This window comes from Mus musculus, chromosome 8 (genome assembly GCF_000001635.26).
Source record: "Mus musculus strain C57BL/6J chromosome 8, GRCm38.p6 C57BL/6J".
In the NCBI taxonomy this organism is placed as follows: domain Eukaryota; kingdom Metazoa; phylum Chordata; class Mammalia; order Rodentia; family Muridae; genus Mus; species Mus musculus.
The window spans coordinates 34,807,023-34,821,454 of record NC_000074.6 but is presented as its reverse complement, the minus strand read 5'-3'; the positions used below and the strand labels follow the sequence as shown (position 1 = coordinate 34,821,454).

The window sequence follows — 14,432 nt, the reverse complement described above, 5'->3', positions numbered from 1 at the left end:
AGTGACGCAATGGCATCTCCAGGACTTGGCCGTACCAGTGACAGCCCATAGGAACACTGTAACATATTGGCATCCAGGTCCTACCCACACAAGTCCTGGTTTATTTGGTCAAGGGTCACCTAGCTATGAGGAGATTAAAGGCTACCTTAGGTGATAGGATGAACCCATATGAACTATTGTTATTATTGCCACAGGCTTTCTTGGCCATTGCCCAGTCCCCTTCCCCTTGGGAGTAACTATCAAATCTTCCCAAGGACTTTTAATCCCTTCCCATGGCTTTCCCAGAAGCCAAGAACCAGGGCACAAGGTCTCAGGGGCGAATGGAGCGGAGAGCTGCTGCTAGCTACCTGCTCGCCTGTGCTTCAGCCCTCAGTCTCACAAACACTATATGGATGATGGAGCCAAGATCCCCAGGGAGAACTGAGTGTCCCTCACTCTCGGGCAGATACTCAACAGCCTTCTGACATTCCAAAACTTCCCATCACCAGAAATCAGCTCACGGATGGGATACTGTCTTTTGAAACTAACTAACCATGAGGAATGGCAGGATCTTCAACTAACGCTATTGCAGAAACTTCTGGAGAGCTTTAAGGTGTACCCCCCGCCCCCCCCCCTTTTTTTCCAATCAAACCAATGTCCTACTTTCTAAGCGTTTTGGATCTCATGCTGTTATCAAGTACAAAGAAAATGACTTTATAAATAGCCCCTTGACACTGTCATAGGAGGTTTGAATTAGGAAGCAGGGGAGGGACATTTGGAGCTCCCAATGCCTGTGTCGTTGGGATCCAGTCTGGGAACTAGGACACATTTGGCAAACACTCATCTAGAAAGTGAATGTAGTCTACAAGCTATCTGCTCTCCAGATGCCCTCAACATTCTCAGAGCCCAGGACTCGACTAGCTACAGAGCTCATTTAATCTAATTCTTCACCAAACATGAAACAGCTGCCAGGAAGGCAGTGGGGGTAAAAATATGGGACCATCCAACTAAGCAAAGGCAGTCCGCCATCGGGGAAGCTCGGACCCGCTATGCCTTCAGCCAAGCCTTCGGACAGTAGGGGAAGCGAGCAGGGCACCCCTCACTTCTCACCTAAAGGCAGAATTTGGCACAGGCCACTCAATCCAAGTTCTACCAACACAGGTTCACATTTCATGGAAGGAAAAGCCATGAACCCAGGCTTGTCTGGGGGTTCTGGATGTCACCACGTGACATGGAGGCTTGGTTACATGTCTGCTCAAGGTGTGGGGGAGGAGGGCACGGGGACCATGCTAATTTCTGCCAAGTCTGCAGTGACCTCTAATCTGACACACCATCACAAAACTTGTCCCCCAATACTACAGATAAAACAGGTTCCCTCCCCTACCCCTCACATTCCCCCTAGAAAACACACTTATTCCTCCAAAGCCATTCCTCCACTTGGAAAGGCTCCTTTAAAATGGTGTTGGCCCAGTTGGAACCCAGCATGGCTCCTAAGTCACCCTATATCAGTAAAACAGGAGCTGGCATCCGGCCCCACACCCTCTTTTCTCTCACCTTTCCAGACTTTTAGGAGGCCCAAGTCAGGCATATGCGTATCTTTTTATTCAAAAGAGGGAGGGCGTTTCAGAGTATTCACCAGATTTTGTAACAAGAATTTCTTGGTATGTATACTTCAAGTAAACTGCTAAATCTGAAACACCCAATGTATCCGCGAGAGGGAGATTCATTTTTAGTTCATCTTCAGTGATCTGGTTCTGATCTGGCCTTACCAAATGATTCACGGCAGGAAAATCTGAACGGCACCCAGTTTTCCAGGAGCACCTTGGTAAAGATGGCGTTTACCACAGACCAATAGCCAGATCCTAGGCCAAGTGGGAAGAAACCACTCTATCCCCAGCCAAACAGACCGCTGGAGAGAAAAATCTCACGTGGCTGGGTCAGTGGGCCCAGGGGCCAGCTGCAAAAGTGACCAACCATAAACCTTTTTCCTTGCATGTCACCCTGCGTCTGATGGTAACCATGGTGACCACCTACCCGACGCTCCTCTCACTGCTCACACACCTGTGTGTTTCTCTGCTCGACTGTGTGACCTCAACAGAAATATCTCCCAGAGTCACTAGACTCCTGCACACACATGCTGAGGTTCTCAATATGCATTAAACAGTAAGTGATTATCCAGTTGACGACTAAGTATAATACTGTGGCCTAGAAGGATCTAGAACAAAATTCCTGTGAGTTCAACAACAGGAGAACAGACACACACAGAACCAGGCACTTTCCTGGCAAACTCATTTTTTCTCCTCTTTCCTTTCCCTCTCCACTCAATAAAAATTGGTTGCGCACATTTGCCAGGATCTGTGGGGTTTCATAACTTTCAAGCTTGATTGCTTTTTTAATAATAATAATAATGAGGTAAATTTCTACCTGCAAAGTAAAAACTGACACAGAAACCAAGTCTTCTCTGGCAGCGGAAACCGCCGTTATTGCTTATGTTAGAGTGTTTAGTTGTGTTTGTTTTTAATGTGTATTCAAAGTCGTTATTGCCATCCTAGCTGGCCCTGTGGTTGGCCAAGGAGAAATGGAGACGGAGCCTGGTCACCTGATCCCCCACTGGTCAGTCCCTATTTGCTGTTCACAGGTGGCTGGCAACTGGCTGGGGGCCGACTCTGGATTTGGGGTCCAGAGACGAGTCCTAACAGCTGGGGGAGGTGGTGATGGGGCTGTGCAGGTACGGCAGGTTACTGGGGGCCGCGTGCACGCCCACAGACACAGGGAAGCTGAAGACGAACTGCGAGGTGGGGGTCGGGGTGGCCTTTCCCCTCTCCCGAAGGGGCCCAGAAGGGCTGGCAGCCTCGGCGGCGCAGGACGTGGTGAGCACCTGAGACTCAAACTGCAGCAACTGGCCCATGAAGCTGAAGTTGGGCGAGATGATGCTTCGGCGCTGCTTGACGAACTCAAAAGCCTCCTCCAGCCTCACCCGCTTCTTCATCATCAGGTAGGCCAGGCAGATGGTGGCTGATCGGGAGATGCCGGCCTGGCAGTGAACCAGCACTCGCCCTCGACAGTCCTTTACTGCGTCTGCGGCAGAAAGTGGCATGTGATTAGGGACCTTGGCGGGCTTCAGGGATTCGCCACTAGCAGGTGCATGTGACAGAAGCCAAGACATCGTCACAAACACATACACACAGTGGGATGAGGGGCGCTACTATGGGAAGGTCAGCTACGCTAGACCGAAGATGAAGACAAGGTATCCCACTCAACCCAGTGGGTTTTGTTGTCGTTTTAGATTTATTATTATAAAAAAGTACACTGTAGCTGTCTTCAGACACACCAGAAGAAGGGGTCAGATCTCATTACAGATGCTTGTGAGCCACCGTGTGGTTGCTGGGATTTGAACTCAGGACCTTCGGAAGAGCAGTGAATGCTCTTGACTGCTGTGCCATCTCTCCAGCTCCCTTCCCCCCCCCCCACCCCGTGTATCTTTTAAACAACAGAAAGATTTTTTAAAAGCAGGGAAGTCACATGGCAGAGCCATCAGATCAAAGAGAGCAGTGACTCCAGTTTCCTCCTGACTTCCTCACCATGCAAAAGCCTTACTTTGTACACACGGTACACTTTCCATTTGAGGAAGTGACAGGCTCTCCAGCCAGGCCTCAATAATGACTTTCAATTCCCACCACACAAGTGTGTCGTCTGTCCCTGTCCCCGTCCCCCCCCCACCACCCCCCATGAGTGGCCTGGGCCTTTCTAGTATTTCAGTTGAAATCCCCACAGGCCCACTGCGGTGGGAGTTGGGGGGCAGAGGGGAAGACCATGAAACCTACAGGAGGGGCAGCCATGCTGAGGAACAGATTAGCTAGGGGCAGGCCCTGAGTGAGGGTTGATAACCTGGCTTGGCTTCCTGGCTGCACCAGTCACCACCAGGTCTTCCCCACAAGGACAGACTACATTCTTCTTAAACTGCAAGCCAGAGTCAATCAATCCCACCCTTTAGTTGGTTTTTAATCAAATATTTGGTGAGAGCAACGACAAAATACAAGGGGAGTGTCACAGCCTGCGCCTAACGCCTAAAATCCCCACCAGCAGTCCCTGGGTCCCCCCCTGGTTCCCCTGAAGTTGGAGGGCAGCCTACCGATGTACTCGATGGCTTCCATGAACCAGGAGCTGATGTCGGCCTTGTGGTTGTCTTCGACGGGGATGCACTTGTACTGGTAATGACCCTCAAAGTGATTGGGACAGTCTGAAGAGACATTCAGGAGGGCCGTGATCCCCAGGGCATCCAACATGTCCCTGCGGGCAGCATGGTAGGCACTGCCGAGGTAGAGGAAAGGGAGGATTTCCACGGGGCCCCCCTGCAGCAAGAAAAAGCAGAAAGACATAGGCAAAACATGAGTGATGCAGGGCTGAAGTGCCGGAACCAGGGACGGAAAGGCTTTCTAGACCGGGGGGGGGGGGTGGTGTAGGAGTGGGAGTGGGGGGTACTGACAGGCAGAGCTTTTCTGGCTCTTCCTTCCCTGGCTTGAGTTCAGCGCGACTCCAGGGGTCAGAAACAGGGTCTGGTCTGGTCTTATGGGCACCAGCCAGCCACCTTCCCGTGACAACCCTGGCAGTACACTGACTGACCATGAGGCACACTCGGCCACAATGGGAGTTCACACTGCTGATGGATCTGTTTGGCTGGGTTACGTCTACAATGAACACATCTGAGAAAAGATGTCTTATACTAGGAGAGATGGTAGCATGATGTAAGGATACTTTATGGACAGAGGCGGTGGACTCTTTATCCCCGGTCCATCGGATGGGAAGGGTGGGTGAGCATGTATTCAATGGCTCAAGCGGTTCCTTCGTGTTCTCCTGCACTGCCTGAACCGGGGTACACATACCTGGTCGTGCAGCGGGGTTCCACAGGAGCTGCAGCCCAGGTCCAAGGACTCATTGGTGCTGGGAGGTACAGGGGGTGGGATGGCGGCCAGGGCCTTGGTTTTAGAGCAGAATTCTGGGTATTCAGAAGAAAACCTCTCATAGCCACCTGTAAAGGAGAAAAGTGGTTCTGGTCAGTGGAGACGCGGAGCCAGAAAGAAAGGAGGAACAACAATCCCACCAGGCTAAGGGGAGCTTACGCCACTAGGTGGCGCTGTGGGTCTAGAGATAATGACGGCCGGAGCATTTTCTCAGAGGTTTGTTGGGTCGGACAACAGAGGACAGTATCAAGGAAGAAAGGATGCTAGGGACTTTCCGGGCAGAGATAAAAATACACAAAGAAAGATGTACACACGGATGTGCCAGAAGGACTTTCTAGAATACCACCGCGTACAACGAGGGACCCATGAGCACTTAGCACTTAGGCAACCAGCAAACCAGATGTGTCCTCCTCTAGCCTAGTGAGGATTCCTGCCATCACCAGTCCCTTCTGATGGGGGAAAGAATCGGAGGTGGGGGCTAAGATACCCTGCCAGGAGCCCTTCCTTCGGTTGGAGCAGATACCACAAGCACTGTCTTTACCAACAGGATCACAAGAGGAAACTGACTTCCAACACACAAACCAACCCTGCCACACAGGTTGGAGCAAGGAAGGGTTTTTATGACCTGAGTGTGGATGAGGAGCCTGGCAAAGGTTATCACTGTGTCTTCTGCGGAAGGAAGGGTTTTGTGACAAAGATAGTGCCAGTTGTCTGGTACAGCTGGGTGCTGTTCCACAAGGACCTGAGACCAAGATGCAGAACAGTAGGAACCTCCAGGACTAGAAACTATTAGCAATTCAAAAACATTCTACACGTCAGGGATCAACCACTCTCACAGAGGTACCCACACAATGGGCTAAAATGGTAGGTGCGTATGTAGGTGGCTCGCTCCTTCTCTGTGCCCGGCCCCGCTAGAAAGTCACCTCTGGCACTGTGCCTTCCAGCTGTTCAACTAAAGGGGTGACATGTGACCAGTTTAGCCAAGTGCCAGGCCCCTAAATCCTAACCCGAGAAAACTGCTTCCTGCTGCTTCTGAGATAAAGAACTCTCGCCACATCACAGGGCTTTCAGAAGCAGGGAACCCATTTTTTTTCCTCTCTGACCGGAGGTTTGGCTTGCTCTCTGCCCGCTCCCTCCGGATATAAAAGTCTATCTCTGGTCAAAGTTCTTCCTGCTGAGTCACAGTGACCAGCCTCCCAGGCGGAAAAGCCTGCAGACCTGGTGATGCCAGCTATGGATATTCATGGGCTCAGTGGCCACAGCACCCAAGGGGCAGGACTCCCTCTCCCTCCCATTATAAATCCTTCTTCTTAAAGCAGGCCGAAAAGGCAGGGATGAGAATCTGAGGGATCAAGAAGCAATAAAGGTCTGTCACCAAAGGCCCTTGGTCCCTACCAAGAAACTCTGTCCCACAGTCCACACCTTCATTAGCAAAGCTCATTTGCCCTTAGGTGTGCTTCTGTAAGACTTCAAATTTTTAACCACCCGTTTGTTTATTAACATCCATTTAAGCAATCAAAACTTAAAAAAAAAAAAAAAGAAAAGAACAGTAGTCCCTGACAAAATGCTTTCCACCCAGGAAACAGGCACAACCTGTCTCACTTAAAAAAATAAAGGGGGTGGGGCATGGCAGCCCAGATTCCAAGGTCACAATGCAGGACTCTCCAGATAGCCTCCCGGCAGAAGGAAAAGTTCCCACCCTTCCCTTCATAGAAAGGGTACAGGACCCGCTGGCCTGAAGGTCCTTTCTGGACTTTGCAGACAGATTCCATCCCAGCCTTCTGAGTCATCAACTGTGCGCCCACCCTACTTCCGCCCTCCTCTGACCTCTGTCACAGCCCCCTGCTCCTACTCGGTAAGTGATTAATCTCCCCTGGCACAGAGTTCCTGATCCAGGCACCTTTTGTCTTTGGGAAGCTGCGGCTGGTTTCTATGAGGACAAAGATGGGGGGTGGGGTGCTGTGCAGGAAGGACATTGGTGAGTGCAGGTGAGTTGTTACCCACATAGAGGAAGAAACTGAAAAGTCCTTGCCTCGCCTGGCCATGCCGCTCGCTGTTAAAGCCTTTTGGGTGAATCCTGAGTTACTAAGAACTGAAATACCCCAGACAGAGGGCATTTACTTCCTGTGCATCGAGCAGCCCCCGTCGAACATGTGAAGTGCACCAGAGTTACACACACAGCACACAGCCACCTGGGGTCTCACAGTCAGGTTAAGGACAGGGGCCAGCATTCACCGTGGCCAGCTTGAAGCCAGACTTACCATCAGGAGCCCCTGCACTAGCCATTCCCTTGGGAACACTGCCGCATGCCCATGGGTGATTCCAGAGGGTGCTGGCAGCGATACTCCTGCCCAGACACCAGCTGACCCGCACTTCAAAGAAGAGAACCGAGTAGTACTGTGTGCTCATTTTTTTAAAAGCGTGTCCGTTTAGAGAAGGTCCAAAGGGGTCCATGTGACCTTCTTCCTGATCATGGTGTAAACTTACTGGGTCTGGTATATTGTCACGGGGGCGGGGGGTAGTCCCCACTTTGTAACCCAGGCTGGCCTCGAACTCATGGTAATCAGACTTCCCACTCCCCATATGCTGGGATTGCAGGTATGAAACGCACATGCAGAGAGAGGGGGGGGGAGAGAGAGAGAGAGAGAGAGAGAGAGAGAGAGAGAGAGAGAGAGAGAGAGAGCTCTTATTTCTCAGTGTGTAGGGAAAGCTGCCTTAAAATGTTTTCCTCTCAGGCCCTCCTAGCTAGTAGCCCCATCTTCATGCAAGTATCATCATGGCCACAGCGCCTCTGTGGTAAAGAACCAGGTTCAGAGGACCCAAGTTTTATCCAGAACTTAACTCCACGCAGAAGGGGCCAGATTTTCACTGAACCTCCGGCATATGTCCCAAAGTGGAACCGGGACACATGAATCAGATGGTCAGTCTGGGCCTCTCCAAGGCATTGGGCATCTTCTGGATAAAATTTCATAACATGCCAGGCAGTGGTAGCACATGCCTATAATCCCAGCACTTGGGAGGCAGAGGCAGGCGGATTTCTGAGTTCGAGGCCAGCCTGGTCTACAGAGTGAGTTCCAGGACAGCCAGGGCTACACAGAGAAACCCTGTCTCAAAAACAAAACAAAACAAAACAAAACAAAACAAACAAAAAAAATCATAACATATACCAATGAATTTCGGCCTGTTTTTCCAATGTCCTGTTGAACATAAGTAATTTCCTAACAGATTTCTTAAAGGTCTTATTTAACAATATACTTCCTAAGATTGGGGCTGTGCAGCTCCGTGGTAGAGTGCTTTGTTAAACAACATGTCGATTCCTAGCACTAAATAAATAAATAAACAAATAAATATCAGCCCAGTTTGCTGCTGCACGCCTTTAATCACAGACACTCAGAAGGCAGAGGCAGACAGCTCTCTTTTGAGTTTGAGGCCAACCTGATCTACTAATGGAGTTTCAAGACAGCCAGGGCTGTTATACAAAGAAACCCTGTCTTGAAAAAACAAAAATAAAGATAAATAAATAAATAAACATCAAAGGATAAAGAACTTATTTCCTGTACTTATTGCCTTTCAACCTGTAGGTCAGAAATGGAAACTTAGGCCTGGCCTTCAAGGGGCTTGCCTGAAGGGCAACTAACTATATCTCCAGTTAACTCCATGGCTCACCTTCAGGATATAAACCATGACCACAAGGGGCTGCTGCTAGCTGTAACTCCTCCACTCTAGTGGGCTGCCAGGTCAGCCGGAAGGGAGTGGAGATCATATACATTCGTAGAAGTGCTTTACAAGGGCCCCTGACTGGTGCTGGTAAACCACCATAATAGGGTTCCTAGAGAGGAGTTGCTCGGGTAGTGCCTATGGCGGGGAATCTTAATGAGGCTGCCACTTTCCCTAGATCCGATCAGTCAATATTGAGATTACCACCTGAGCCTGGGTCTCACTCTGGCCCAGAAAGGAAGTCTAGGTCGTCTGAAGGTCGTAGCCTTTGGGAACTTCACTTTAAACAGTCTTCAGATGACCTAAGTGAACTCCTGATCTTAGAATTCCCAAGTCAGAGAGCCTGTCCTTCCCAGGTCACTTGGCCGAACCGCCTAAGGAATTGATTCTCAACCTGGTGGTCTTGACCCTTGGCGGGAAAGTTGAAGGACCCTTTCACAGGGTAGCACGACAGAAATCCTGCATATCAGATATTTACATCGTGATTCATAACTAACAAAATTAGTTACGAAGTAGCAATGAAATGACTTTATAATTGGGGTTTATACAACATGAAGAACTGTATTAAAGGGTGGCAGCATCAGGAAGTTGAGAATCACTGCCCTAAAGCCTTGCTTAGGGACTAGATCTTTCTTGCAGTCCCTCCCAGGCCTCCCACCCTAACTGCCCTGTCCAGCAGACTGGCTTCTATCAGAGTCACTTGACTTCCGGCCATGTTCCCTCTCTCTGACAGGAACTGGCTCTTGAAGTAAGGAAATTAGCAATCCAGCTTTACAGGTTTGGAGTATTTAAAGGGATTTCTTGGCTCTTTAACTACCACCTTTTTCTACAAGATAAGAAGCCCTGATGGTCTTAAAAGATAAAGGAGAAAGTCCTTGGACACCTCGCCCTGTCTTTAGTAACCTTGGTTGACTAGAGAAGTCCATTCGCTTGATGCCACAGTTGTACTTTCTCCGTTCCTTGTAACTATGTAGCTAATGCCTAGTAACTATGTAGCTAATGCTTTAAGGCTTGGGAGTCTTGCTTAAGTAATTGCTTTGGTAATTCTAACACTCCAACTCTTTCCCTCTCTGGAGCACTCTGTTCTATGTACAAATAGAAAAAGCCAGAAATCTTCCTCCCTCTGAATATAAAATGTAGGTGTAAGCAGGCCCCTGAGCTATGCCCTGAGACGCCTGAGCTATACACTGGGAAAGCTGGAGAGAAGTCCAGAGAAAGAGACGTGCAGGCACCAACAAAGGTCCTGGTGAGCAAGACGGAGTCCTCCACTCAACTCAGGGTCAGACCCAAGATCTAGACAGATAAGTTGAGGAAGTAGGCTGTCTAGATGACTCTATCCCAATAGCTCAAAACAGCCCCCTGCATAATTTTGCAATTGTGTTTGAATAAGAACTTAGGTCATATGGTAAATTCTACACAGGACAGTAGATAAAATTGCACAAAGAAGATCCTGTGTGTGGAGCAGTTCGTGACGCAACTGCCTCAGCCAGCCTCCAAGGTCTGGTGATCACACGCATTTCCCACACCAGGTTGAAATTATTTGTGTGTAACAGATTGATTTGTGATTGGGGATACTGGCATTAAAAAATTATTTCCATTCGGATAAGATTTTTTTTTCTTTTAAAAGGCAAGCAAATCTAAAATTCCAACCCAAACATTTACGGAGGTTAAGAATCTGAAACATGTAAACTGAGATAAAATCTGAAAAACTTAAAAATGTAAGTTAGAGAATTTCAATGATTTTTTTACTCACATAAAGGAAACATAAGATTTCTAGTATGTACCAAAACTTGATCGATGTATAAGATTAACAATAGTTTCGCAAAGTTTTAATTCTTGCTTTTAAAACCTTGCTTATGAAAAAAAATCTTTTAAAGAGACCCCCCCCAAAAGGGGGAACATCAATTTCTTTTAAGGGGGGGGCCGACAAGCGCTTTGGCCTGGAAGGACATCACTTCTAAAAGGGTTATTTTTTATTTTCTCTCCCCTATCCCAAGGTTGGTGGGCACCCACTCTGTCTCCACTTGCCTACTGCCTGCCTCCTCACTCCACCAGCAGAAGAGAGCCTTGGGCCAATGCTCTCATACCTAGCCACATTTCCCGGGCAGGATTGGGGGTGGGAGGGAGGTTTGCTTAGTTCCTATGACTGCCCCCTCCTAGAGCAGACATTTCCTTCTTGCTCTACCAAGACCTTTCAATAGCTGGCAGAGAGAAGGAAGGACGAGGTCGTGGCTCAGCACACACATCTACATAAACTAAGGCTGACAAACGCTGATCTCTAAGACCAACACATACACACACACACACACACACACACACACACACACACACACACACACACAAATTATCATGTTAGGCTCTTGCTTCCAAGGGCTGCTGAACTTCTGTCTAGAAGAGGGAAGGAGCTGTTCCTGAACAGATGAAAACTAAGCAGTCCAGGCCTGTGACCAGGCCTAGAAGAGCGTCACCTCAGAGGACTGGGAAGAAGGCCTTTGGCATTTGAGGGGGTAGGGTGATTGATCCTCCCGGCCCAGTGAGAGAAGGGGGTGGAAAACGCGACTTGAAGGAAATGCTGCCTTTCTGTGGGCCAGGCACCCATTACGGATGGGACTGTCATTTTGCCCAGAGGCCACCTGTCCTGTCCAGTCTTACATCAATATTCGCCCTGAAGCATCTCTCAGAACTGGTCTGGCCTCGCCTGTCTCCAGATCCGAATCCAGGACCGGTAGAGTGCCGCAAGCCATAGGTTTAACATTAAAAATATGCCTCCCTCCCTAGGCGCTCGGCCGACCCCGGGGCCCGCACCCAGGAAGGAAGCCTAAGGGCTCAGGCTCAAGGCAGCTGCCGCTCCAGCTTCAGGGCAGTCCCAGGCGGAATTCTTCCAGGAAGAAAAACAAAACAATCCCTGACTCCACGTGGGACTGAAGTACTCCTGAAGCCAGGGTTGGAAGACATGGGCTCCGACTCTCAATCCAACCGCTGGGCAACCCAGGACAACCTAGGACTTTCACCCCGAAACAGTTTCACCTTTCCCACCCGCGCGATCTCGATTCAGGGGCCCAGGCAGGACACCCCGCCGAGGGAGGACCCGGGACCTGCGCCTTTCCTAGGCAGGGCTCCGCGGATACTGCGTGGGGCCCCGGTTCAGACCGCTGGCCGGTCGCGAGGTCCGGAACCTGTGTTCCTGGCCGTCGCTCCTAAAGCGTTTTAGGGAGCCGGCTGAGAGACTGGGGCTCGGCTGCAGGAGCCACAGGCGGTCCTTGCAAAAAAAAAAAAAAAAGAAAAGAAAAGAAAAGAAAGAAAAGGAAGAAAAAAAAAGAAAAGAAAAGAAAAAAATCGCCCTGGCAGTTCAGCCTCAGATCAACAGCAGCGTTTCCCCAGCAGCTGACGGGTCAAATGGTCAGGAAACAACTGCGGAGAACAAAGCCCCCCGCTGTTCCGCACGGCCAGCCTGGCTCGCCCGCACCGGGTGCCGTTCGGAGGGGACGCGAGAAAGGGTTTCGCTCCCGGCCTCCCTTCCTTAAGGAAGACAAGACACTAAGAGGAAAAGTCTGGAAGACGGGGCGAAGAGCCTCGGCAGGGAAATGGGCGGCTCTTGGAAGGCGGAGGTCGGACAAACCTCCAGGCTTTGGAAGCAAAGACCAGACCCGCGCGAAAGAATGCACGGAATGCGGTGGCCGGAGGTAGGGGAGCAGCGCAGCAGGGGGCGCCCGACCCCCCCACACACACACACACCCCGCACCCTACAGTGCTCCCCAACCGGTGGCCGGCACACCGAGCGAGCTGGCAGGTGCGGCGAGCGGTCCCTCCCCTTTGCCAACGTCTGAGATACTGCGCGATCCTTTTGGGGTGTCTGACTTCTCAATGTGACAAGCCACCCTCTCTCCGGCCACCTAATTTCCTACGCCAGGGTTCGCTCGAACCAGGCACGCGCCGCTGGCAGAGTCGAGAATGATGTGTGAACAAAAGGTGGTAACTCTCTGCTCCCGGGATTAGCAGGAGCAGGCGCGGTTGTGCCTGGTGTCCCCCCACCCCCCCAAATACAGCACTTCAGCCTCCCTTAGACCGGGGCAAGTGGGGGTTGGCCGCCATCCAAGAAAGCTCTGAGTTTAGGCAGCGGGGAAAAAAAGAGATAGCTCCCCAGGTCTGCACCCCAATTCTCCTTTCCTCATTGACCGATGTGTATGAACTCCTGAGACAGCTCCTACCCTAGCATTCACCTTCCTTCACCCCCCTCTAGGGTTCCCGGGGTTATACCGAACCAGGCCTCTCTCGTCCCCGTGGGACCTAAGAGCGCGTTCTCAGTACTTGAAGCTGGGCTGCGCAGAGGAACCGCTGCCAGCATCCAGGCCAGAACCGTTCGCGTAAACAAACACGGAAACTCCAAGACGCGTGCGGATTGCAGGTGATTGGGGAAACGCGCCAGCACGGCCTCCCCGGGACTCAGGCTCCAAACCACAGCAAAACCGTTCACACTGACACGCACAAAGACACGCGAGGAAGGGGACTCCAGCACCCCGTAGTCACTCGGGTACTTTCCTCCCAATGCCCAGCAGGGCTCAGGCCGCCAAGTCCCTTACACTACCTACCCTCCCACCTCGCTCTCCCGGGCACCCACGTTTACCTTTAAGCAGGCAGATGTCCGTGCGCTCCGCGTTCCGGCGCAACGCCTGCACGACCAGCGACACCGTGCTGTCCTCCCGGAGACTCTCGGCGCGCGGGCTGCGCTCGTCGTAGACGATGACAGCCGAGTAGAGGCCAGAGCGCAGGCGGGCACGCACCTCTTCCTCGGCGGGCAGGATCTGCTCCAGGCTCACGGAGCCCTTGGCCCTCCGCCGCACGATGGTATTGCAGCGCACGTTCACCGAGCCTCGGATGTAGCCCGCGCTGTGAGCCAGAAACGGCCTGCAGTCCAGCAGCAGGCACTTGCCGCCGCTCAGCAGCCCCAAGGCGCCGTGGCTGCCGCTGCCGTTGCCGCCCGCGCTGCCGCCGCCGCCGTTCTCATCCCGGTTCATCAGCCTTTTGAGCACGCTGCAGTCCATCTCCCGCAGTTCCTCCATCGTCACCATGTCGCCGGCAAAACGCAGTAAGCTGGGGAGCTAGCTGGAGAAGGCCAAGGGCACCGGAGCCAGCTAGGCTAACAAGAAGGAACCAGGCGAGGGCTAAGAGGGCGCCTGCAGAAGTGACCCGCAAACTTGGCCCCAGGCTCTTCTCCCTCTAACACCCCTGCTTCCACCTCCCGCAGCCTCAACGTTACATAGCAGTCCCAGCCTTCTCTGGCGCCAAAGCTGGCGGGCGCGCGGCACCCGGGGCAAGCGATCGAGCAGGGGAGTGTGTTTACGAGAGAGGGCTCCTCTCGGTTTGTCGCCTCTGGTGTGTTTTGCTAGCTAGGGCTGCTTCTGCCGTGGGCTCCGCCGTTTCCCCCACCGCTGCACCGCCGGAGCTGCACGCACTGCCCCAGCCAGAGTTTCCTCCTCTGGCTTAGAGATTTATTAATGCTCGCCGGCTCTCCCGGGGGAGGGAAGAGTCATTACTACCTCGCCAGGCCCCGCCCCCAACGCAAGCTTCCCGCCCCGCCCCCACCCCGGCTCGTGAATGGAGCGCCGGCCCCCTCGCACCCAGTCACGGGGACTCGACGTCACAAAGAGAGGAGTAAACAGGGCGCTCGGTGCTGGCTGCCAGGCCCATTCATAAAACGGAGACCTAGAGGAAGAAAAGGAGGCAGCCTCCGACCCGCCCGCGAGCCGGCGGCTCGGGGACTTTGTGAATGGAGCC

At 51.9% G+C, this 14,432-nt stretch overlaps 1 protein-coding gene across 1 annotated transcript; it reads right to left on the bottom strand.

Moving 5' to 3' along the window:
- Positions 1-1,560: 1,560 nt before the first annotated feature.
- Positions 1,561-13,845, bottom strand: Dusp4 (dual specificity phosphatase 4). The gene is made up of 4 exons (NM_176933.4): positions 13,282-13,845; positions 4,863-5,008; positions 4,112-4,331; positions 1,561-3,057 (listed from the first exon to the last, which is right to left on the bottom strand). The coding sequence occupies exons 1-4, from the start codon at positions 13,724-13,726 to the stop codon at positions 2,672-2,674; spliced, it is 1,197 nt and encodes a 398-aa protein (NP_795907.1). The 5' UTR covers positions 13,727-13,845; the 3' UTR covers positions 1,561-2,671.
- Between the last annotated feature and the right edge of the window lie 587 nt (positions 13,846-14,432).